We start from the raw sequence: 27416 nt of genomic DNA on the forward strand, positions 1-27416 counted from the left end.
TTATAACAAAGGAGGAGATTGCAGGGGCCTGATGGATATTTATGCATTTTTGTTGGCCACAGGTAAAGCACAGGTTGACTGGAGGAGAACAAATGTTATTTCTTTATTCAAGCAGGGCAGCAGGGATAAATCAGATAACTACAGTCCAGTGAGCCTTACATCAGTGATAGAGAAACAACTGGAAACAATTCTAGAGGGATAGAATTTATCTTTACATGGAAAGGCAGGGATTGATTAGGGGTAATCAACAGGGTTTTGTTTGTGAGAGAACATTTTTCACAAATTTGATTGAATTTTCTTGAGGTGGTAACTAAGCATATTGATAAAGAGAGTGTGATAGATGTTGTCTCCATGGACTTCAGTAAGGCTTTTGAAAAGGTCCTGCATGGTAGGCTGGTCCAGAACGTTGGAGCCCATGGGATCTGGTGTAGCTGGCAAATTGGATCAAAAATTGGCTTGGTAATAGGAAGCAGAGGATAATGGTGATTGGAAGTGTGTGACCAGCAGTGTACCATAAGGATTGTTGTTGGGACCTTTAACGTTTATGATATATATTAATAACTTGGATGTGAACATAAGAGGTATGATAAGTAAGTTTGCAGATGATATGAAAATTAGTGGTGTTCTAGATGGTGAGGAAGGTTGTCCAAGGCTACAGCATGATATAGATCAGCTGGAAAGTTGGTTGGAGCAATGGCAAAAGGTGATGCATTTTCAGAGGGCAAACATAGTTAGGATAAGTAGTTCTGATGAACAGAAAGACCTTGGAGTACGTCCATAGACCCCTGAATGTCGCAGCACAGATGGATGAGGTAAGGAAGAATACATATGGGATGCTTGAAGGCAAGTTGGGATGTTATGTTTCAATTGTGCAAGATGTTGGTGAGGCTGCATTTGGCATATTGTGTTCAGTTTTGGACATCCTTCTATAGGAAAGATGCCATTAAGCTGGAAAGAGTGCAGAGGAGATTTACGAGGATGTTTATGGGACTCGAGGGACAGTTATGGAAAGAGCTTGAGCAGGTTGGGACTTTTTCCTTTGGTGCGTAGGAGAACGAGGGGTGATCTTGTAGAGGTGTATAAAATCATGAGGGGTATAGATAGGGTGAATGCGCACAGTCTTCTTCCCAGAGTGGGGGAATCAAGAACTAGAGGGCATAGGTTTAAGTTGAGAGGGGAGAGATTTAATAGGAACCTGAGGGGCAACTTTTTCACCTAGAGGCTGGTCAGTATATAGAATGACTTGCCAGAGGAAGTGGTTGAGGCAGGTACATTAACAACATTTAAAAGATACTTGGATAGGGAAGACTTAGAGGGATATGGGCCAAACACAAGCAAATGGGAATAGCTTTGATGGGCATCTTGCTTGGCATGAACCATTTGGGCCAAAGGGCCTGTTTCTGTGCTGTGTGACTGAGTCTAAGATGAGGTGCTATTCCTTAAGTTTATGTTGGGCATCTTTGGAACAATGTAGGTGGCTGAAGACAGAGAGAGAGTTCTCTGTCCCACAGACTCTAAAGTGACAGGTGACTGGAAGTTTGGGTTACCCTTGAATTGAGGTGTTCTGTAAATCATTTTCAATTGGTGTGTGGTTTCCCCATTGTAGAAGAGACCATGTTGTGAGCACTAAATTATAAAAAGTGCAAGAGAATTGTCTGACTCCCTCCATGATGGGAACTGAATAGGTAAGAGGGCAGTTGTTGCATCTCTCATGGTTGCATGGGAACATGTTATGAGAAGGTGAGTGGTTGGTAGAAATAAACCCTACCTTTGTCTTGACTAGTGGTGGGGGGGTGTCAGCAAGAGTACAGGAAATAGAGATGTGATAGAGAATCCTGTAGAGAGGGAAAGGCAGTTAAAGAAAAAGGAAGAGATCATAAAAGCATTGGTATGGAAATAAGTGTACCCAAACTCTCTGAAGACTTGAGTATTTCAAGTTCATGGTCAAAGCATCTCAGGTGCTTATTGTAGAAAGCTCAGTTGATGTATGCAGCCCTATGATTTGGTATGGAATCAAAAGGAAAAGTGAGGCCAAGGAGACCAGATATTCTGAAAAGAGACATATGTGTCCTCAGACAAAAGCAATCAGGAGTGAAAATGACAGTCCTTTTGGTTTGATAATGATGTTATACCTGAATTTCAGCATGGTATCTTCCAGGTTGTTTAAGAAATGCATCATTTTAATGAAGTTATGTACTTGTTGCATTCATTTTCACAAATTTAATTCACTGCTCTTAAACTGGGAAAAGAAAGGTACTGTGCATATAGGTTTAACTTGATGCTGAACAAAATTTTACCCTTTTCTAGATCCCTTACCATGCAGTGGGAAATTCAATCTCTTCTTAGCACTGAGATTTTCAATAAAATTACTAATGTAATTCCAGCATAACACATCAAATGACATCAGCAGTAGTCCAATGTACTATTTTTGATCCGAATATTATTTTCATCCTCTCCGATCTGAAAAATAACAATTGCTGTTTACTTATGTAATCCTTGAAGCTACTTTATTTAATGGGCCAACACAAATTGCCTTATTTGTCAGTCTTCTCCATAGCACTTTCCAGCATCATTGTTAATTTTACCAACTACTAAGACTTGAGACTCTCCCATAATCAAAACTTACTTCCAATGGATATTTGTCTATACCCAACATTTCTCTTGCTGGATGACATGGAGATGGACGATTGGTTTCAGATGCATCACAGGCAGTGAAAAGGACCATGTGGTGGAGGCACAGAAGAGTTCATCACACAAGACCCTTCACCCAGAATTCAATGGAGCGTGTGATTTTATCTAAACCTCTGAGAAGCAATTCAGTGCCACCTGCACTTCATCAAGATGTCCATACTGAGATCTTTGTCTTCTTGCAACCTCAGATAAAGACTCAGACATACAATTGGACAGTTGTCACATTCAAAGTCAAGATAATACTACTTTCAGCTTCTTAGCCTCAGGATCATTCTAAGCCTTTGCTGCTGAACTATGCCATGTCTCACAGTTTGCTACTCAATGCTGCATTAGGGAGTTTACTGAAGCTCCACGAAGAGCAAAGATTTCATGTACTTTTCTTGAAGAACAGAGAACATCCCACATGGGGGGCGGGGGGAGGGGGCGTAATATTCTCTATCAGCTTGTCCAGGTCTCTGTTGTAGGTCCTGGGGGAACTGTTCCCCCTTTTCCATCATTACAGTTGCCACTCTTGAAGAGGCATCACTCTCCAGTAGTTGCAGGGTGGCTGCTGATATTGTGCATGTGTCACTTTGAGGGCTGTCTCCCAAGGTTAGAGCTCTGAGGCTATATTTTGACAACTGCATGTTCCTGCAGTAGCTGATTAGAATATCATGCATCAAAACTGACACAGTGCAACATCTCACCAAGAAACCCAATAATGCTGTTTTGTAAAGTTCACAATGCAAAATTGTAGTCTTAGGAGAAAAACTTAAATAAGAAAATTAATTTGGAAATTAAAGGACATATTCATCGGTAAACTTGCATGGTGGGTATGGGAACAACCTTAATTGTTTCACAATTAAGTGCAGCAGGTTAGCAAGATGTTCATTATTTGAAAAATATCTTTCAAGGGCTACCAACAATCCATAGTGACCTGAACATAAAGGCAGGACATTTGCAGCTTTTCTAAGTGAGGGATGATGAGGTATACACTGGTGCCACCAGCTGCAAGACCACAAAATCTCCAGACTGAAGATCATATGGGACATAAAAGAAATGGTGAATATTATTTATAATAACAGTGAAAACAAATTGCACAAACCACTAGTGGAAATTCATCACAATTTTTAAAAAATTAAACACTGTAATTCCACTCACATTGTGGTGGGGTGTCATAGCCTGCCTGGTGGCAGACTATTCTATTTCCCTATGAATCTGTTTAGACTTTGATACATCATCTTCAGCCTGCTACTTTCTTCCAATTGAAGGAACAATCTGGAATGCTGGTCTTGGGACATGGATGAGCGTGTTGCCTAAATAATAGTAGGGAGAGGGGAACTACTAACACCAGCTGACCTCTCAAGAAGACAAGGGTGCACTGATCTGCTGTGATGCAGTCCACACTATGATCATTTCAACAGCCAGACTCAAAACAGAGGCAGCGAATAGATTCTGACTCACAGATATCTGTTCCCCACTTGGTTCCTTTCTCTCCTCTGAATCAGCTCTCAGTGGGAATGTAACAGAAAATAGGGTGCATGTCTCTGACCCTACAGAAAAGAGATGAGTTTGCAAGCTCTCTGCTCCTGTGCTGTCTCTCTGTTTATGCAGGACAGCAATCTATGTTCACACACAAAAGTATAACTTACATGAAACATGCTTTGAAAATTTCTGATGAGCAATTTCGTTGTAATTAACTTAATACCATAACTTTGACCTGTTAGATTGTTAAAAATTCAGTTCTAGTTTATTGTTCTATTTGCCAAGGTTAATAAATGATTTCTTTTTATAGTTTCTCAGTCTTACTGAAGAAGATCTGAACAAATTTGAAACACTCACATTAGGAGCAAAGAAAAAGTTGAAGATGCAATTAGAACTTGAAAAGTAGGTTTATTTTAAATTGTTGGTTTTATAATAACATTCTGAATTTAATGTATTTTCATTGACTCTATTCAAAAGATTTGCAGCTCTCTACTACTACTACTAATAATAATTTAGCAGTATACAAATCATTGCTATTTCATTGGGCTGTATAGTATTTGGTTGTGACAAAAATATTAGTTTAATTTTCATTACTGTTCTTGAGTACTTGATTGTTTTTTCTATAATTTGAATGAACACTAATTATTAGAGTTCACGAGAGAGTCCAAGTTAAGTTTATTATTTCTATTGTTTTCCTGGGAAGATATAATTTGCAATTAGACATCTCTCCACAACAGTGGATAGAGAAATAGGATTGAGAAAGCAGTCATATCCTCAAGATCTTCAGCAAATAGGACTTAGGTGGGAAGAAAGTTAACTGGCTTCCCCACCTTGACATGAATACAATATGTAAAGTACATTTAAAAAGACCATTGTTACAAACGTGGACGTAATTTACTTTTACTTTATAATAATTGTTAAACAAAATTCATTGGGTGAGTATTGGGTTTGCAAAAGAAAAGCCTCAGCCATTTGTAAAATTGTAAATTTTTCAATGGTATCAAAATTGAATTAAAATGAGTTAGTCCGTTGTAATTTAAATTGTCCTGGAATAGACTTTATATAACATCATCCAAAATCATGCCATTCCCACCCTGCAAGGAGAAGAAAAAGTGTTCTCTAGACACAGATCAGAGGAACACCCATCTCTTTCCTCTCCTCCGCCCTCTCGATCTGCCCATCACCCACATATTCCTCCCACCAGTTCCCTTCTTCACTTCCTTCCCTTTACTTCATGGTCCACTGTGCTCTCCTATCAGATTCCATCTTCTTCTGCCCTTTGTCATTTCCACCTATCACCTCCCAGCTTATTATATCATTTGCACTATACCCCCTCCCTCACCTGCCTATTTATCACCCCCCCACCCATCTTTTTATACCAGCTATCTCCCATCTTTCTTTCCAGTCCTGATGAAGGATCTTGACCCGAAACATTGACTGTCCATTTCCCTCCATAGATGCTGCCTGACCTGCTGAGTTCCTCCCACGTTTTGTATGTTGTTCTTCATTTAATTTTGGTTTGCTATGTTAACAATCAATTTGACCAGCTATCTTGATTTAAATTCTTTGCTCCCGCTTTATGATCAACATTGTGTGACATGCATGGAATTTGCTTGTCTTAAAAACGATAATCAACAGAACATTAATGGCTTTTTACAAATTTGAAAGAAACATTTGTGACCATATGGGATAGTTTTTCATTTTATTTCCATTGATTACTTGCATTGAAAATGTTACATATATTAACTCATGAATGTGCAGTGATATTATGTGTGTTCTACATAAAAACATTAATTTTTTGTGTTTTTTTTGTCACGGACTTTTTAATTGTCAGATTGGATGTTATTTCCATACTTTCTTGCTGTAGTGTTGGCATACTTGTTCATGCAGTGCTAGTAAAGTTGCATAATAATTTGGAAGAATTCAAGTACCATTACTCTCAATATATAATTAGCCTGGAATACATAAACTAATGCTTCAAGATTACCATTTTACTTACTAATACAACAGTGACTTGTCATTATTGAAGTTGCCATAGGTTGTCATAAGTGATCCTGATTAGAAACCTAAGCAGAAAACACAACTTCATTGGACGCAGTTTAAATCATATTCATACTTGCATTGATCCAAAAGCATCAAAAATGGAGGTGTTGGAAATATGAAATAAAAACAGAAAAGGTTGAAAATACTCAGCACTGTAGAGAAACAGAATTAATGTCTCAGGTTGATGACATTTCATCATGACATTTATGTTAATAACATTAACTCCAAATCTCTTCTCATAACACCTTTGATTCCCTCCACCTCCAAGACAGTTTCCAGTTTCCTGGTCCCAAAAAAGCAGGACAGTAGCGTAGCAGGTAGTGCTGCTGCTTCACAGCTTCTGCGACCCATATCCAATCCTGACGTCAAGTGCTGTTGCTGCAGTTCTTCCTGTGACCATGTTGGTTTCCTCAAGTGCTCGGGTTTCCCACAGCCCAAAGTCCCGCTGGCTACTGTAAATAACCCAAAAATTAATATTAGCAAATGGTAGGAGAATCAGTGTGGAGTTGATGTGTGTCGGAGATAGTTTATGAAGAAATAAGTTGGGAAATGTAAATGATGGAATTGCTCTGAGAGCCAGCATAGAATTAATGGATTGAAAGCCCACCTTGTATGTTGTATAAGGAAACCTTCTATGTTGTAATATTTAATGTGCTACTTGCTGCATTCTTTCAGAACTTGACAATTACTTTAGCTGCCAGTTTCCACCCAGTTCCCACCTACATATGGTCCATCTCTGAATTTTCCCTTCCCTGTCTGTATCTTTCTATCCATGTCTCACAGGATAAATTAGCAACAAATATCCACCATAGCCCCACAGATTCTCATAGCTATCTTAACTATATCTTCTCCAACTCTGCCTCCTGTAAGGAATTCTAGAGCATGTAGATATCAAGAGAGAGGATGTGTTGGAGGTGTTAGAAAATATTAGGACAGATAAGTTCCCAGGGCCTGACGGAATATTCCCCAGGCTGCTGCGCGAGGCGAGGGAGGAGTTTGCTGAACCGTTGGCTAGGATCTTTGAGTCCTCGTTGTCCACGGGGACGGTACCAGAGGATTGGAGGGTGGCGAGTGTTGTCCCCTTATTCAAAAAAGGTAGTAGGGATAGTCGAGGGAATTACAGACCAGTGAGCCTTGCGTCTGTGGTGGGCAAGCTGTTGGAAAGGATTCTTAGAGGTAGGATCTATGAGCATTTAGAGAATCATGGACTAATTAGGGACGGCCAGCATGGCTTTATGAAGGGAAGATCATGTCTCACTAGCCTGATAGGATTCTTTGAGGAGGTGACCAGGAAGATTGACGAGGATAGTGCAGTAGATGTGGTCTACATGGATTTTAGTAAGGCGTTTGACAAGGTTCCACATGGTAGGCTTCTTCAGAAGGTCAGAGGCCATGGGATCCAGGGAGGCTTGGCCGTGTGGATTCAGAATTGGCCTGTAGAAAGCAGAGGGTTGTGGTGGAGGGTGTGCATTCAGATTGGAGGGCTGTGACTAGCGGTATCCCACAAGGATCGGTTCTGGGACCTCTACTTTTCGTAATATTTATTAATGACTTGGATGAGGGGGTAGAAGGGTGGGTTAGCAAGCTTGCAGACAACACAAAGGTCTGTGGTGTTGTGGATAGCATGGAGGACTGTTGAAGATTGCAGAGGAATATTGATAGGATGCAGAGCTGGGCTGAGAAGTGGCAGATGAATTTCAATCCGGAGAAGTGTGAGGTGGTACACATTGGAAGGACAAACTCCAAGGCGGAGTACAAAGTTAATGGCAGGATTGTGGGTAGTGTGGTGAGGAGCAGAGGGATCTGGGGGTTCATATCCACAGATCCTTGAAAGTTGCCTCACAGGTGGATAGGGTAGTAAAGAAAGCTTATGGGATGTTAGCTTTCATAAATTGTGGGATTGAGTTTAAGGGCCGTGAGGTAATGATGCAGCTCTACAAAACTGGTTAGACCACACTTGGAGTACTGTGTCCAATTCTAGTCGCCTCACTCTAGGAAGGATGTGGAAGCGTTGGAAAGGGTGCAGAGGAGATTTACCAGGATGCTGCCTGGTTTGGAGAGTATTCATTATGAGGAGAGACTAAGGGAGCTAGGGCTTTACTCTTTGGAGAGAAGGAGGATGAGGGGAGACATGATAGAGGTATACAAAATATTCAGAGGAATAGATAGAGTAGACAGCCAGCGCCTCTTTCCCAGGGCACCAATGCTCAATACAAGAGGCCATGGCTTTAAAGTACTGGGTGGGAAGTTCAAGGGAGATATCAGAGGGAGGTTTTTTACCCAGAGAGTGGTTGGGGCATGGAATGCGCTGCCTGTGGTGGTGGTGGCATGTATGTTGGTCAAGTTCAAGAGATTCTTAGATAAGCATATGGAGGAATTTAAAATAGGGGGATATGTGGGAGGAAGGGGTTAGATAGTCTTAGGCGTGGTTTAAAGGTTGGCACAACATGGTGGGCCAAAGGTCCTGTATTGTGCTGTATAGTTCTATGGTTCTATGGACTTGACTTAATTTCTTCCAGTTCCTCTCCACTGTATCTGCTCCAATGATGAGACTTAACACATAGTCTGCAGGGACCACCCTGAGCTTCCAGTTACCTGTTATTTCAATTCTCCACTCCACTGCCATTCTGACCCATCTTTCTGTGGCATCCTGTATTATTTTAATAAGGTCCAACATAAACTTGAGGCATAATAACTCTTCTTTTATCTGGGCACATTACAGCCTCCAGCATTCAATATCAAATTCGACAATTTTAGGTACTCTTTCTTTTTGGTGGATTCCTTCTTCCTTAACTATGGCTTCCTCTCTACTACAGTGGACAGAACTGCTAACAGTATCTCATCTGTTTGCTGCATACTTTTCCTTTACCACCAGCCAGAGACCCAAACAATCCTCTCCTGTGAAGTAGCAAATCACTTGCATTTCCCCCCAGTCTATTGTACTGCATGTGGCACTCATATAGCAGTCTCCTCTACACTGGAGAAATCAAGCACAGATTGGGTGGCTGTTTTGCAGAGCATATGCATTCAGTCCACAGGGCAAACCCTGAGTTTACAGTTGCCTTTTACTTTAATTCTCCATTCCACTTCCATTCTGACCCATCTTTCTGTGGCCTCTTACATTGTTGTAAAGAGGCCTGACATAAACTTGAGGAACAGCACTTTATCTTCCATCTGGGCCTTATGAATTGGTTATCAAATTCAACAGTTTTAGATAATGCACTTTCTCTGTTTGTATCAGAACTGAGCAGCTCTGCTATGGATTATCCATCTGTAATATTAACTCAGTTTTTCTGCTAATACTGCCTGACCTGCTGGGCACTCTGTGACTTACATTTCACAGCTTAAGCATGTTCCTTGGTTTGTTCGCTCCCCCTCTCTTTTCGCTCCCCCTCTCTTTTCACTCCCATTAACCTATCATCCAAATGACTTCAACAAAAGCTTTTCACTGATACATTGGCCTCTCCCAATCAGAGATTTTGCTTTGTCCTTTTCAACGGATACATCATTCCCCTACCCTCTCTGCAGCTAAAACTAACTTGTTTTCTCTCTTTCCCAGTTCTGACAAAAGGTCTTTGAACTCTGTTTTTCTTTTCACTTTCACACATGCCACTTGACCTGCTGAGTGTTTTCATCATTTTCTGTTATTATTTCATATTTCCAGCATATGCAATCTTTTTGATTTTCGTTCACTCCAAGCTACATTGATGTGGAAAATGCTTCAGCATTTTTACATCCAGTTGCCACAGCTGTTGAGATGGCTCAAAAACAGATTTAGGCACATGTTCAACTGTTTTGAAGTATGATTTTGATTTTTTTCCTCTGATATTTGCTTGGATGTGGGCAGGTTGGTCAAGGTTTGTATGAGTTAAAGAAAGCCTGAAGGAAAGATGATGTTCAGGTCTTGCCAAATTTATTGGGAGGAGGTAATTAATATTATCTTGTCAGAAGTGTTTTGTGGAATGTTCTGTTATTTCAGATTCACAGCAGTTGTAATGTCAAACCTTTTGCCTGTTTCCCAGCTGCAGTCAGCCAGATTGGCCAAGGCAGGTAGGCCATAAAATGGAGGATTGGTGGCCTTTATTAGGGAAGGGAAGAGGAAGATTGATATAGTCAATAGTGGAGAGTATTGAAGGTGTTAATCTGGATGGGGGTGGAGAGGGGTAGTTCCAGAGGTATGGAAGGGTGACCGAGAAAGAAAAGTGAAGTTAGTAAACAGGATCCAGGAGCTGAGTAGAACACTTGCATCCTGGATTCAGCAGTGCACATTTCTCTTCAGTGGACAATTTTCCCAAGTTCTGAGAAATCTGGCTGATGAGGGTTAAATTCAAATTTCTGAGGCATGCTGTTTCATTGTATACAATCAACAGCCTACATTAGAATTGGTTGTCAACCTCAAATCCCCTTCCTCCATTCTTGTCCACCTTTTACTAAAACTAGAAATGGACTAGGTAGATTCCAATTTCAGTTTTTTCACATTTCTGCATGCTACCTGACTCAAATCTAAATAGTTTTAGCGTTTTGCTCCCTATATTTCTGATGGCCATGTTTTTTGTTTACAGTGCCTAGAAAATGACTCTGTAGGTCAGTAAATAAAAAAAAATTGTTGGTCTATAAGGGCAGGTTTACACCTGCCATTTTGCTGGGGATCGTGAGCAATGCAAAGACCATTGATTATTTGAACGTAGGCCTGCCAGTGACGGTACCTGACTTACTTGGCTGGCTGGCTGGGTGTTCTACTTCGGGCTTTTGTTTACAACTGTGCAGTAAACATACTAAAAGAACATTCTCTATGCCCAGTCCGTCAACGTAACAATGATAAAAGAGCAATACCAAAATATGTACAAATTTTCCTTTACAAGTACAAATAAGCAGTTGTCTAATCTGAAACTGGGAATTTTAAACTCTCTGGTCATCACATTCTTTCATTCAAAAGTTAACATTATTGTGATCCACAGGGAGAAGTCTGAGAGAAGAAATATTAACAATGCTGGTCAGTCACCAGTGTCTACTGCTGGAATTGCAAGGGTGACACCAACAAGTCATTTTGGTCCTATTCATTCCATCCGCTGCCACCCAGCTACAGGTAATTACCAAGAAAGTCGTAAAGAAATATTTCAAAATCTGCATTTAATTAATAAACCAGGAACCTTAGACCATATACCAGGATTGATTGTCTCATGTTCTATATTGTCAGCTCGTCATGTTTCAACAAAAAGTTAACTATGATGGAATGCTATCTTTTGGTGGCCATTGGTATATATAGGTATTGTAGTGGGAAAGCCTGCACCCAATTTTATGTCCACATTCCCGACTAATTAACTCGTCCACTGTCGTGGACACCAAGCTACTAATATCCCCTTTAAGTTGAACTATTTATTTTTAAGAGTCAATTTAAATTAATAGTTATTCCATACATTCCTCAAGCACCCTTAAGTACTCATAATGATCGTGATTTGTAAAAAAAAATACACAAACACCATAAATGGAAACTATTCTGCCTACATTTGTGAGAAAAAGCTCACTGCACTTCAGATTTATTCCTTAATGATGCCAGTTCTTCTGTCATCTGCTTACTGGAAGAGAAAAATTGCCCAAAGTTGTGTCATAAGCATTTTGTTTTACCTATCAAGATAAAATCAAATAATTTTGTTACTTATTTAGTTTTACATTTTGACAACTGCTGATTTGAAATAAACTGTAAAGCTGATATTTTTTTCACTATCATTAACTAATCGAAGTGTATATTATTATGTATCTTCTTTTTCTGGTCCAATACGGATGCCTAATAAAGTTGAGTATATCACAGCAGTTTTAAAAAGGTGCTGTATATCATTTCCTTCTTTTGGATATGCCTTTAATTTTAAACTCAAAATATACTTGTGGCTTTTAACTTCTGTTTCCTCACAGAACTTCGAGTAGAGGTAGAACAGCACAGTCGTACAGCAACAAAAGATAGCGGATCTTCCTCTGAATATTCAAGTTCACCATCAAGTCCAATAGGAATCCAGGGAAGGGAGGAGAGTTCAGATAGCGCAGATGAAAATGAAAGAAGTAAGTTTATTGAAGTTAAAGAGGGAAAAGAATTAAATTTGTTATTGATGTTGTATAATGGTCCTCAGAGCCAACCTGCTGCCCAGACTCCCCTCCCTAGGTCCAAAACTTCCTGAGGCATTAATGGTTAATATATAGCAGTTCCCTTTTTCTCCAGGTGTATCATATTGGATATATCACAAGGACATTTTATAATTGGCAACTCTAATATGTGAGGATCCTGAATGTGCCTCTTTTACTCATCAACATGTAAGAAAGTCAAATTTAAAAATCTTCTGGTAAATTATGTAACCAATTTATTTGTCAAAATATAAAAGTGACAAACTTTTCTTCTGGTTGGTTGCTCCTTTATCCTTGGTCGGATGATTCTGTACTCTGGATAACTCTGACTTTAATACATCCATAAGTTTCTTTTAAAGAAGAAGAGAATTGAGCACAGAAATACAAACTTGAATAAAGCCAAAGGATATTGATAACTGTGGCTGGAAATGTGCATGGTTAATTTGGTTTTCTGTAAATTAATCCCTGCTAGGCAAACAGTTGAAGTTTAATATCGGTCATTTGGGAAGGAAGAAGAGAATTGCAGTATCTCTTATTAGCAATTGCTGCATATGAACATCAAATGAAATGTGATTGAAATGTCATTATTACATAGCTATTCACAGTTAACCCTCTAGGTTTCTATGTGAAAAGGTTATATAAAAGGAGCCATAAATATCAACCAAAGGGTACAGTCAGGCATTCCTGGCAAGAATTTACCACAGGGAAGTCTCACAGGATATGAATGCAGCCTGTGTACACCTGCACTTTGATGAAGCCTGTGTGTACTCACACTCCGTTTCTGTGGGATGAAAGGAGAGTAGATAAATATGCAATTTAGGTGACCTCCCTAATATAGCAGTGAACAACAAACTGAGATGTGGCAGAAATGTACAGCAGCAACCTGCGATGATCTTGAGGTTAGGAAGTTGAAAGTAATTGAGATCCTGACCTCCTTCGGCAAAGTCATTAAGACACATGAGGCTTCATTTAAGGTCATAGGAGGTCACAGATCTCACTGATAACAGAGAATGCAGTTTGAGTGCTAGATCTTTAAGCACCAAAATAGGTAGGTTAAAATTGATTGTTTTACAAGTAAGAACAAGCTTTTGTTTTCAGAGCAATGAGGTTGAAAATCTCACTATCAATGGATTTGCATGTTACATACTGCATTGAGGGATTTTTATGTCAGAAAAGAATGCTGGGAAGAAACCCGCTGAAAAATCTGGATAAAATTGCCTTATTCCGATTTAATCCAATTTTCAATTGAATGGCACCATTCTTCTAGAGCAGTCTAAATAAATTTTTATGCTCATGTATTTACAGTTTTTGTATCGTCTTAAGTGTACAAAATATTCCAGAACATTTTGGGGGAACATTATCGAACAAAATTTGCTATAGAGCCACAAAAGTAAATATAATGGCTGGAGCTTTATCTGAGAGGTAGGTTTTAAGGAGGGAGAAACAAACTGAGAGGGAGGCAATAGGAGAAGTTGTGGTGTACGTAGTTGAAAGCACACCTGCCACTGGTCATAGAGTTATATAGCACAGAAATAGGGCCTTTGGCCCAACTCATCCATGCCGACCAAGTTTTCTACCTGAGCTAGTTCCATTTGTCTGCATTTGACCCATATCCCTAGTGGGGTGATAAATTTCCCCAATGATTATCAAATGAAAATTGGAGGATTCCAATTTTATCAAGTTGTTGAGCTAGAGGAGATCTGACTTTGGAAGGTTAAATTTGTGAAGGATTAGAATGTAAAACGTCAAACTGCTGCTTAGTCATAGTCAGTATAGATCAATAAATATATAAGTGAATGGAACTTGTTGCAAATTAAGACATGGGCAGCAGTGTTTTTAATGACCTCAAGTATATGGAGGGTAAATGAGAGAGGCTGGTCAGGGGTTTGTTGGATTTGTCATATCTACAAATGACAAATGTGTGGATGATAATTTCAGCAGCTATGAACATGGGAATAAGTGGAGAAGGGGATATTGTGGATTTGGAAATAGACAGCCTTATAAATTGTATTAATCAAGTTTGAAACAATCTGATTTACTTGAGATAGTTGGCTGGAAGAAAGTTGGAATTATTGGTTAGGAAATTGAGTTTGTGTCAGGGTCTAAAGACAGTAGCTTTAGTCTTCTGACTATCTAGCTGGAGGGTACTTGCATTCATCGGTTTCATAATTTAGAAACAGTGAAAGGTTCAAAGGAGGTGATGAATTGGTAGTGGCTGTGTTTTTGCTTAATGTTGCCAAAGGGGCAAGTAAAAATAGTTAATGGATACAGAAAACAGAGAAGATAGGAAGGGTAGTCTACAACCTAATGAAATGAACATCGAAATTTTCAGGTAACCCACATTCCCTGTGCTCCTTTTCCTCTCTTTCTGGTACCCTCCCTCCCCCATCCCATCCCCATCCCATCACCCAGTTTCATTTTCCTCCTCCGCTTGATTCCATCTGCCTATCACCCACATGCTATACCTTCTAGTTCTCCTATCCTCTCCCCTAACATACTCTATCTGCCCATCATCCCTCCCTTATCTGGTTCCACTTAACACCTACCCTACTTATCAGAATCCAAAGGACTGACTTTCCTTTGTTAGCCCGAATGATTTTTTTTATTCTTTCACATCCATGGGTCGGGGACATCGTGAACGATGGTGGCATTTATTTTTTATCCCTAATTGACCCTGATCTGAGGAGGTAGTCACAATTCAACGATAGTGGTGGGTCTGAAGCCAGACTGGTTAAGGATATCAGATTTACTTACCAAAGGATGCTAGTAAACCAGATGATCTACAGTTTTAGCTGATCTACGGTTGTGGATGACTAGGTTGGCGTGGGGGTTAAATTTTTTCCTATCTTCAGATGATCTCTTGAGTATGGTGTCAAAGGTCAACTTTGAATTTCTCTAGTTCTTACCCTGATGGCATTTTGCTGATGTGGTTACGTAGAAAAACTACAGCACAATTCAGGCCCTTCTGCCCACGAGTTTTGCTCGCAATAATGAAAGAATGACAGTTAAACATCCAATTCAATTTGGTGCATAGCCTTGTTATTTCTGGTGACAAGTGAACTAAATTTTGTTTGATTGGCCTCTGTGATGATGAGGGCTTCAGAAGATCTCTTTGGCACCTTTGGGTGATTATGAACAAATTGGACTGAATATGGTACAATTGTGATTACTCATGATTCTTTAGATGTAAGATCATTTAGCATTGCTTGTAGCACACTGATTCCATTGTTTGCAGTTCAAGAAGTCATCTCATTTTCAGGTACATAAACAGAAAATGCTGGAAACACTTGACAGGTCAGGCAGTATCTGTGGAACGAGGAGTATGGTTAGTATTCCTGTTTGATAAATTGGGAAAGAGAGAAAGCAGGTTTAAGTTTGTGGAAAGGGTGGGGGAGGAATGGAAAGGATCTCTCATTGGTTGATGCCAGGATTGCCATGGAGATGAGCTCTTGATGAAGAATAAGGGAAGTTGGAAGGAGAAAGATCACAAATAAAGGAATGTAAAAGCTACAAAATACAGAGTGCTTCCAGAATTTTCTGTTTTTGTTTCAGATTTCCAGTATCTGTAGTTCTTTTAAATTTTCATTTTGGGTATATCGAATTCTGCCCCCTTGGCTATATGGTAATTGCAGAGTAAGGAATATGCCAGGGTATGAGGCAACAGGTTGTGGTGGAGTGCGATTCTGTTGCTGATAATGATCCACATGTATTCCCAATTAGATGTTTGGCATTGGTTTTGGTATTGGTATTGGTTTATTATTGTCACTTGTACCAAGGTACAGTGAAAAACTTGTCTTACAAACCGATCGTACAGGTCAATTCATTACACAGTGCAGTTACATTGAGTTAGTACAGAGTGCATTGAGGTAGTACAGGTAAAAACAATAACAATACAGAGTAAAGTGTCACAGCTACAGAGAAAGTGCAGTGCAATAAGGTGCAAGGTCACAACAAGGTAGATCGTGAGGTCATAGTCCATCTCATCGTATAAGGGAACCGTTCAATGGTCTCATAACAGCGGGATAGAAGCTGTCCTTGAGCCTGGTGGTATGTGCCCTCAGGTTCCTGTATCTTCTGCCTGATGGGAAAGGGGATAAGAGAGAATGTCCCGGGTGGGTGGGGTCTTTGATTATGCTGACTGCTTCACCAATGCAGCGAGAGGTATAGACAGAGTCCATGGAGGGGAGGCTGGTTTCCGTGATGTGCTGGGCTGTGTCCACAACTCCCTGCAGTTTCTTACGGTCTCAGGCAGAACAGTTGCCATACCAAGCCGTGATGCATCCAGATAGGATGCTTTCTATGGTGCATCGATAAAAGTTGGTGAGTGTCAAAGGGGACATGCCAAATTTCTTTAGCCTCCTGAGGAAGTAGAGGCGCTGGTGAGCTTTCTTGGCCATGGCGTCTACGTGGTTGGACCAGGACAAGCTATTGGTGATGTTCACTCCCAGGAACTTGAAGCTCTCAATCCTCTCGACCTCAGCACAGTTGATGTAGACAGGTGCATGTACACCGCCCCCTTTCCTGAAGTCAATGACCAGCTCTTTTGTTTTGTTGACATTGAGGGAAAGGTTGTTGTCATGACACCATGCCACTAAGCTCTCTATCTCCTTCCTGTACCCCAACTCATCATTGTTTGAGATATGGCTTAAAACGGTGGTATCATCTGCAAACTTTCCTGATTTTATCCCATTTAGCATAGCGGTAGTGTCACACAAAATAATGAATGGCATCCTGAGAGTGAAGGCAAGACTTGACCACCACACAGGAATTGTGGAGATAATTTCTGCTATTACTAATGTAGACAGATTAAACAGTGACAGTTCAATTGGCGAGGACAAGAAAAATTAGTTCTTTTCCTCTGGTTATCCTCTGGTTATCACCACTTGCCCATGCCTCAAATCTGGCACCAATGTCTTCAGAAAGAGCAGAGACAAGAAATCAACTTTTGGTGGAATTCTGATCTTACAATTATCAAATTAATGTTATTGAATTTCAACCTTGCAAATGGCTTGTCATTATATTCAGGGTACACAACTAATGGGCAGTAGACTATCCGGCCAACAGGTTCAGGAGGTCTGCTTCTATCCCAAAGAGGTTGCTCATTATGCCACCTGTCCAGATCTTGTCAACAGATCTTGAGACTCCCCAGTATAGCACCAGCCTGTTGAAAGGAGTGGTCTATGACATCATCCAGTAGAAATGTATGCATACCAAGAGGAATTGTCAAGCCTAAACTGTGGAAAACAAATAGAACATTGGCATGGTTTGCTATTCTTCTGCTTGGAGAGTTGGAGGATCCCCCACTCTCTGTGAATGAAGATCAAAAGAAAAAACTGATGAAATTCTGAAATGAAAACAGAAAATGCAAGAAACACTCAGCAGGTCAGACAGCCTCTGTAGAAAGAGAAACAGTTAATGTTTCAAGTTCTAAACATGGTGGAAACAGATATGACAGCATCGTTTAAGAGGCATTTAGATAGACACATGAACAGGCAGGGAATGGGGAGATATAGACCATATGCAAGCAGATGTGCAGTTTAAATTGGCATCATTGTCGGAACAAATGTTATGGGTCAAAGAGCCTGTTCCTGTGCTGTACTATTCTATATTCTGTGGGATCCTTTGTTAGAAATGGGAAAGAAAACAAGTTAGTTTACAGTTGTAAAGAATGTGGGGAACGGATGAGTAGGACAAAAGGAATATCTCTGATATGGTGAAACCAAATGAGTTGATGTAAAAGTTATAGTCATAATACTCTTCCTTGTCTGTGTTATATGTTGCTTGGAGTGACTCAAGTTTCCAGTTGCATGCCATTTTGATTTTCTATACTACTGCAATTCTGACCTGTTTGTGGCATCCTGCACTGTTGCACAAGGCCCTTGCAAGCTTGAGGAACAGCACCTTATTTTCTGTCTGGGCCTGTTGTAGCTGTCTGGACTCAACATCACATTCTCCAATGTTAGGTAAATCTTTCTTTCTGTCTATTATCAGAATTGGCCATATTTTCTTATAACGATTTTGGCTCAGTTTTTCTCTTTCTATTAGTATGGTAAGACTTACCAGGCATGTCCCACAGCCTTGCTATTGGCAGCAGATAACACAGACAAAGAAGCACAGTCTGATTCTAACTGCTGCATAGGTTCATTTGTTCTCACACTGTCAGAAATATTCCCTTTGTTCTGACCATATTTCGTCAACTTTCTCTGCTATTGAAAACTAACCTTTTCTCTCTCCCAGTTTTGATGAAGGGTCTCGGCCCTTAAGTGTTAACTGTTTCTCTTTACACAGATGCTGCTTGACCTGCTGAATGTTTCCAGTAATTTCTATTTTTACCAACTTTCTGTGGTAGGTTACAACTTTTCCAGCTGGAGCCCCAGGGCAAGCCACGTCCCAACCCACCTTGGCTACTCATGATAGATCAGAAGCATTTGTGGTATTTTGGGGAGCCTATGTGGCTTGTTCTATTAGTTCTAAAAGATAGGTTTTATTAAACATCGTTGGAAGTCCTGATCCCTGTTAAAACTACTGGAATCACTCCCATGCATGAGGATAAAATCAGTGAATATGTTGCATCTGTCCCATATTTTTACTTGACCTGTGAGACTATTATAGACCAATATAGGCTCCATAACAGCTAATGATATGAGTGGTGAGGTGAGCAGAAATGTGGAGTGAACGAAAGGTATTTATAGAGGGAGCAGTTAAAATGAACAGGGAAGTAACCATTAGTTTGAATTGGTAAATTTGTAAATTGGTTTATTATTGTCACATGTACCAAGGTACAGTGAAAAACTTGTATTGCATACTGTCCATACAGACCATTTCATTACAACAGTGCATTGAGATAGTACAAGGTAAAACAATAACTGAATGCAGAATAAAATGTTACAGTTACAGAGAGAGTGTAGTGCAGGTAGACAATAAGGTGCAAGGCCATAATGAGTTAGATTGTGAGGTCAAGAGTCCATTTTATTGTACAAGGGGACCGTTCAATAATCTTATGACAGCGGAATAGAAGCAGTCCTTAGGCCTGGCAGTACGTGCTTTCAGGTTTTTGTATCTTCTGCCCGGTGGGTGAGGGGAGAAAAGAATGTCTGAGGTGGGTGGAGTAATTGATTATGTTAGCTGCTTTACCAAGGCAGCAAGAGGTGTCCATGGAGGGGAGGCTGGTTTCCATGATGTGCTGAGTTGTGTCCACAGTTCTCTGCAGTTTCTTGCAGTCATGTGCAGAGCAGTTGCCATAACAAGCTGTGATGTATCCGGATAGGATGCTTTCTATGGTACATTGATGAAAATTGGTGAGGGTCAAAGTGGACATGCCAATTTCTTTAACCTCCTGAGGAAGTAGAGGCACTGGTGAGCTATCTTGGCCGTGGCATTTACGTGGTTGGACCAGGACAGGCTGTTGGTGATGTACGTTCCCAGGAACTTGAAGATCTCAACCCTCTCGACCTCAGCACTGTTGATGTAAATAGGAGCATGTGCACCACCCCCCTTCCTGAAGATAATGACCAGCTCTTTTGTTTTGCTGACATTAAGGGAAAGGTTGTTGTCATGACACCATGTCACTAGGCTCTCGATCTCCTTCCTGTACTCCGACTCATTGTTGTTTGAGATACGGCCCACTATGGTGGTATCATCTGCAAACATGTAGTTGGAGTTAGAGCAGAATCTGGCCACACAGTCGTGAGTATGTAGGTAGTACAGTAGGGGGCTGAGAGCACGCAGCCTTGTGGGGCACCAGTGTTGAGAATAATTGTGGTAAGGTGTTGCTGCCTATCTTTGCGGTCTGTTGATAAGGAAGCCAAGGATCCAGCTGCAAAAGGAGGTTTTGAGTCCCAGGTCTGGGAATATGGAGATGAGTTTGCTAGGAATTATAGTATTGAAGGCAGAGAAGTAGTCAATAAACAGTAGTCTAATGTAGGTGTCTTTACTGTCCAGATGCTCCAGCAAATGTCTACTATTTTGTATAAACAAAATATGCTTACCTTAAGCTTCTATTAAGTTAACAGTTGTTGATCTCCCCTATCTATGCCCCACATGAATGAGGTACACAAAATTAGGTCCTCTCTTGCCTCCACTTCTCCAAGATCTAACAAATTCCCAAAGGAAATGTTGCTTTTAAATAATCAAGAGCTCAAAGTCATGTTAAACTTATTCACTTTATTGTCACAGCCCCCAGTTATTTTGACGTTACAGATATTACTCAATCTCAGATGGCCAGACCTCACAGGGTTTTCTATGAAATGTGCGCATTGATGTTGATTGACGCTCCAGTCCTCTGACATCACGAGTTTTTGGCCACTTTTTATGCAGTCAAACAGGCTGGTGCAAACAAGCAGGCGGGCCCAAACACACTGTCCTTCTCGCTCTCTCTCTTTTAATCTCTCCAGTGATCCCAAGTTTCACACATTTCATTACACTTTGCATTCCACAAGTATACTTAATGTGTTTTTGTTTATTCCTTTTATCATTGTTGGAGTCTCTCTGGCAATTTGGTCAGTGCATGTTTCATCTTTATCTTTTTTTAGTACCATTGTTCAGTTCAGCTCCATTGACTCCACAGTTTGTCTTTTACAAAGTCGATAAAGTGACCATTCCTTGATTGGGCAATATACTACACTGCTCTCAGTACCTGGATTTTAACGATCAATGTAAATATCATATTAGATAATAGTAGTGCACTAAATCATATACATGTGGACATCAATATACTTCTATATTACTACAAAGGAAAACAAACCCAGCCTATCCAGTCTCTCCTCATAACTGAAACATTCCAACCCATGCCACATCCTGCTGAAACTCCTCTGCACCCTCTTCAGTATAATCACATCCTCCCTATAATGTGGCAACTGTGCACAGTATTCCAGCTGTGACTTAACAAATGTTTTATAAAGTTGTCCTAAGATCTCCCTGATCTTGTAGTCTGTGCCCCAATTAATGAATGCCAAGATCCCATATGCCTTCTTGACACACTATAAACCTGTCCTGCTACCTTAAAGGATGTTTGAACTTGTACATTAAAGTCTCTTTGTTCCTCAATACTTGCTCAGGCCCCACCCATATGTATTGGTATTGGTTTATTATTGTCACTTGTACCAAGGTACAGTGAAAAACTTGTCTTGTAAACCGATCGTACAGGTCAGTTCATTACACAGTGCAGTTACATTGAGTTAGTACAGAGGGCATTGATGTAGTACAGGTAAAAACAATAACAGTATGGAGTAAAGTGTCACAGCTACAGAGAAAGTGCTGTGCAATAAGATGCAAGCTCACAACAAGGTAGATCGTGAGGTCATAGTCCATCTCATTGTGTAAGGGAACTGTTCAATAGTCTTATCACAGTGGGATAGAAGCTGTCCTTAAGCCTGGTGGTACATGCCCTCAGGCTCCTGTATCTTCTACCCGATGGAAGGGGAGAGAAAAGAGAATGTCCCAGGTGGGTGGGGTCTTTAATTATGCTGGCTGCTTCACCAAGACAACGAGAGGTAAAGACAAGAGTCCAAGGAGGGAAGGCTGGTGTCCCTGATGCACTGGGCTATGTCCACAACTCTCTGCAGTTTCTTGCGGTCCTGGGCAGAGCAAAGGTAGTAGAGTAGAGGGCTGAGGACACAGCCTTGTGGGGCGCCAGCATCGAGAATAATCGTGCCGGAGGTATTGTTGCCAATCCTCACTGACTGCGGTCTGTTTGTTAGAAAGTCAAGGATCCAGTTACAGAGGGAGGTGTTGAGTCCTAGGTCTCGGAGTTTGGTGACAAGCTTGCTTGGGATTATTGTATTGAAGGCAGAGCTGTAGTCAATAAACAATAGTCTAACATAGGTGTCTTTACTGTCCAGATGCTCCAGAGCCTACCCCTTCCACTACATATGTTGCAGGGCTAAAGTAATTTGTTAAAACAATTATCAGTAGTCCAGAATAAAACCTTGAAAAAAACAGAAATTTAGAACCAAAATGCAGAGTAATTATGTCTTTGCTATTGAAGTAATTAAAAATCTTGAGTACATCACCAATAAAAGTGTAATAGGGACAAGGCATCCTTAAAGAAAATGGACTTTTTCTAAAAGTTCTCATATAGTGAAATTTGTATATATTCTATGTGATTGAATTTAATCAAAATCAGCATTGGGTACTTCCTGTGTTTATTCATGCAGGACTGCTCAGGTGGCCAACTGTGAGCGATGGTATCCAAATGTATGCAACACATTTAGAAACCATATTCATTAATTCAGTTCTATATGTAGCTTCCAGTCTGCTCACACTATTCTTGCAAAAGCATGCCAACACAACAAATGTCAACTTGCTTCAGCTTAATTTGAAGATAATCTGCATGATCTGAGGTCAAAGAGTCCAGTGCTTGGATTAATGTATAAGTAGTTCCCCTTTAAGCTGTACTTGCCTCTTGCTGTAGTTCTCCCTCAGGCTCTGCACCACCATGGCCTTGCCTGATTGCAACCCTGATATCCCCTAATCAACAACTGATCATGACCCAATTTATCAGCTCACGAGTTACCCAATTCCTATCCCTGATTGGCACTCCATTCCCATTGCCCTCTTAACCTCCATTTATCCTTGGCCAACCTGAGTTCCTCCACTTACTCTGCCATTGCGCTTATAAAACATGCATTGACCCACTATCACTGGTTGAAGAATTTCAATGCCCTTATAATTGAAGAGCATCTTTCATTTTAGGACAGCACAAAGCTCTTTCGATGTGAAGTGAAATTTAGATTTACTAAAATGATTCCAAGGCTGAGGAACTTTATTTTATATAGATGGATTTAAAAGGCTGGAGTTGTTCTCCCTGGCAAAGAGGAGGTTGCGAGGGAATCTGATAGAGTCATAGAGAGAGACAGCACAAAGACAGGGCCTCCAGCCCACTGATTACACACCAACTATCAACCACCCATTTACACTAATCCTACATTAATCCCATTTTTTATTCTCCGCACATTCTCATCAACTCTCCCCAGATTCTACTACTTGCCTACACAATAGAGGCAATTTACAGTAGCAGCTAACCTACCAACCCACATGTCTTTGGCATATGGGAGGAAACCCATATGATCACAGGGAAATTGTGCAAACTCAATGCTGACAGCACCTGAGATTAGGATTGAAGAGGTGTTTAAAATCAGGACAGTTATAGAGAGAGATGATGGAGAAGAACTGTTTCCATTGGTGGAAGGGTCAAGAACCAGGGAACTTAGAATGAATGTGGTTGGCAAAAGAACCAAAATGACATGAGGAAAACTTTTCTATGTAACAGATGGTTAGAGTCAGGAATTCACATTCATGGGTACAGGAAGATTCATTTGTTGAGCTCAAAAGGGAGTTGTATAAGTATCTGAAATAAAGGATGGGGAATAGGATGAGCTGAATGCTTTTTCATACAGCCCCAGTATGGACTGGTCAGGCTAATTGGCCTACTTCCATACTCTTATTCTTTGAAGTGCAGCTCTTACCTCACATATTGGAACAGCATTAAAATAAATGAGCATATAATCTGTTGAAGTGATGTTGATTGAGAGATAATTGTTGACAGGATGTATGAAACTTCTGCTCTTAACTATTTAACACTGCGAACTCTTTTCGCCCACTGACACAGCATATTGGGCCCTGGTTCACCTTGACAGCCAAAAGGTCAGTTAAGCATGCCTTCAATACTGCAGTGAAATGTGAGCTGAGATTACGTGTTCACATCTCTTTGTGTGGGACTCAAACCCATAATCTTTTATTGTCACTTCTGTGTGAAAACAATGTATAAGATAAAAAATTAAGTTGAAAGAAGCCTAGGACATTATAATAGATGTTGAAAATGTCTGAGCAATGCTGAATGGCAGTGGTAAACGTTGAGGTCTCTATCTAGAATTGTTGAATACCAATGAGAGAATCTAGTGATCAATCTGTATAATGTGTGCACTGGTGAGATCATACATTGATTACTGCATCCATTTCTGATCGGTGAAAAGCAACCAAATAACAGGTAATCCATTTGCTATTTTCAAATTTGGATTTACAGTAGGAAAGATACTTTGTTACATGTGAGAACACACAGTTTTATCTTTTCATCTACGTGACTATTAATTAGTAGCATTTTAAATATTGAAACCAAAAAGTATTGATGCAAACAGCCAATATTTTTAACACCTATTTTTTATAGGTCATAGATTGAGTATTTTAATCATTACTGAATGAAATGGTTACTAATTCGTGCAACTCCTTCTCAGATGCAGAAACTGTTTTGGACATTCAAATAAGGGAGAAACCAGCAATGTTATCAAGTCAACTGAGTAACCTAAACACTGGGTCATGGAGGCCCACAGCACAAGTCTCTCCAGTACAAAATGAGAGTGGATTAGTGCATCCCAGCCATGTATCTTCAGCCATTTCCTCAGTGCAGATCATGCCAGTGATCTCTTCAAACATTGCCCCCAGTCGAATGCTGAATTCAGTACGCAAGTCAGAAAGAAGCAGCTTTGATATAAAGCCAATAACAGGCATATCCTCTCCAATCCATGCAAGTCCAACTGTTGACCTTGGAAACAAAATTCATGAAGGACCTGCCAATAGCATCAAAGTGGAAAAAAAGTTTGGCTCTGTTGGAGCCATGGTTGTAGATGTAATGCCAACTTCTCCAGTTCAAGCTTCCCAAATATCTACAATTGTATCGGAAAATAGTGGGATTTCGTCTAATGTTGTAAACTTTGGAATTAGGACTAAAGTTGGACCTCCTTCCTCCATGGATAACGCAGCCAAAACTTCTCCATTATCAGTACTGAGAATGGACACAAGTTCTTCCACTACTGCAACATGTAACTCTGCATATAACATTTCTCAGTCCCCAATGAAACTTTTGGTCTCTTCCCCCATTCCTACAGAACCATTGCTGGTGGGACAGACTGCCTATAATAGTGTTGTACAAGTGAAAAGTGTCTCACCTGCTGTAATAAGCTCAAGAACAGTTCCTTATTCAGCAAACACCAAAGTTGCCTTTTCAACAATTCAATGTTCACCTGTAACTTCCATCTCTGGCACTTTCTGCACGAATAACAACAATGCACCTGCCAATAGCCACTCTTCGGTGTCCTTCACAAACATTGCGAGTATGCCAAATTGTCCTATCCCTAGTTCCAGTCCAACCCTCTCCTCTGTGGCTGAAAACAGTTATATTAACAGCAATAATGGTAATGGAGGCTCAGGAATGAATATCCCAGTGCAACAGCAGCAGCAATCTGGGTGTAATGTGTGCAGTTCATGTGGCTGCAGTGGAAACTGCGGTTCCAATCCTGTGACAATTAACTATGCCAATTACTTCCAAAGCCCATTTTCCGGGCATTCAGTGTTAACTTTTCCAATTTTTCCATTCGGTCCTTTATGTAACAGCGGTTATATCAGCACCCAATATAATAACAGTACTGCCTTTCCCTATCCAATTGTTCCATCCCCTGCCTATAATAGTGCAGTAACTCCAGAATCCATCTTAAGTGGACCATCAAACTTTGTCATGCCTCCCATGCAGAATTTCCTGGGTGGTACAACTGCAGTATATCAGACACAACACATACTAGGAAGCACAAATGGATCAGGACATAAAAAGAATGGACATATTTCATGCTACAACTGTGGGGCTAATGGGCATCGAGCTCAGGACTGCAAGCAGCCAGCAATGGATTCCAATCAGCAAGGTAATTATAAACACAGTAAATTAGTAAACTTTCTAGACTTGTCAGAATGAATTAATTTTGAAGTAGATGTAAATGTTTGCAGTGAGAAGAATATTGAAGAAATTAGATTAGTTTGCATTCATCAGTTAAAAGCATGAGATCTTTAAAGCTTTGAATAGTAGTTAGAAGATGAAACATGGTAAAAATGCTTTTACCAATGTATTTTGTTTAAGGTTTTTCTCTACTTTTTAAAGATATTATTTGCATTTTTATATTGTATCTTTTCACTGTAGACCACATGCAGTCATGTTAGCTTAGGGTGGTATTTGATCAAATTTCAACAAACTGCAAAGAGGGAGAAATGAACGCATGAAATTCTGTTCTTGACTATAATTCTTCATAAATTGTTAATCCATCACACACTGTTAAGCTGCAAGTAATTTATTAGCTATAGTTCTTCAGGCAAAACTTCCATTTAAAGAGAGTTCTGGAGGTTCAGCCAAAGACAAAGTAGTTCTTTTGGACCCAGACAGTTTGCTATGTGGTTGACTGTAATGACAATTGTCTGTTGAATGCAACGTCAAGTTCAACACCATTCTACTAATGACCTTGGAGGAGAAACTACAAGCCTTTACCACCTTCAATAGCAGTTTGAGTTTTTCAATATTAACTGACAATACCACTGTGAGTGATGTTGAGTAAAACTAAATCCTGATCCCCATAGTTACACAATTCCTCTGTTATCAGCTAACTGATGCTGATTATCTAAATATCCATTTCAGCACAAATCATGAACATAAAAACAACAAATCACATCAATCAATACCAAAACCATATATTTGTTGACTGATGCACTTCCTTAGTGTTTGCCTACCATATGCATTCACATTTTGTACTCCTTCAGTAGTTGCTGACAAGCTAGTGAAAGGTTGCTCACTTGCAGAGAAGGAAAGTGTAGCTAAATATGAAATGGCAATCTGCTCTGGGCTGAAATTTGGACATCTTACCATGAGTGGCAGTAGTCTGGGCTAACCTCATGGGAAATGATTTTGACGCTGTTGCAATGGCAGTGGTGGGAGCATAAATGCTATCATCCTGCAGATTAATAAATCCCTCAGCCACAATCCTGGGGAAGGACATCAACAAACTTTGTAATTATCAGATTGTTAAGTGACACCCTCAAATCCCCTTCCAACAGGAATCCAGAGCTAGAACAGCAGCAGTTAATGCTGGGATGTTGGAAGTCCAACCTGCCACTATAGCACTCATAGATTAGTAACCTATCTCTGCTGCATTGGAAGTTTTGATATCAGCTGCCAATAACTACACCATGATTGTGCCCACAAGTGTTGACATAGCGATGGTCACCACTTCCAAACTGGAAAGGGTGTGAATCTACACAAGCCACGTATAAAATTGGAGTTGGACTTCACCATG

General features: G+C 40.2%; 1 protein-coding gene across 1 annotated transcript in view; it reads left to right on the forward strand.

Moving 5' to 3' along the window:
- Nucleotides 1–27416, forward strand: part of zcchc14 (zinc finger, CCHC domain containing 14) — a 112524-nt gene that overhangs the window by 77006 nt on the left and 8102 nt on the right. The window contains 4 exon segments of the mRNA XM_052028701.1: nt 4466–4557; nt 11157–11284; nt 12109–12252; nt 24543–26000. Of these exon segments, the coding sequence (XP_051884661.1) occupies nt 4466–4557; nt 11157–11284; nt 12109–12252; nt 24543–26000 (1822 nt within the window).

This window comes from Pristis pectinata, chromosome 13, assembly GCF_009764475.1.
Source record: "Pristis pectinata isolate sPriPec2 chromosome 13, sPriPec2.1.pri, whole genome shotgun sequence".
Classification (NCBI taxonomy): Eukaryota; Metazoa; Chordata; class Chondrichthyes; order Rhinopristiformes; family Pristidae; genus Pristis; species Pristis pectinata.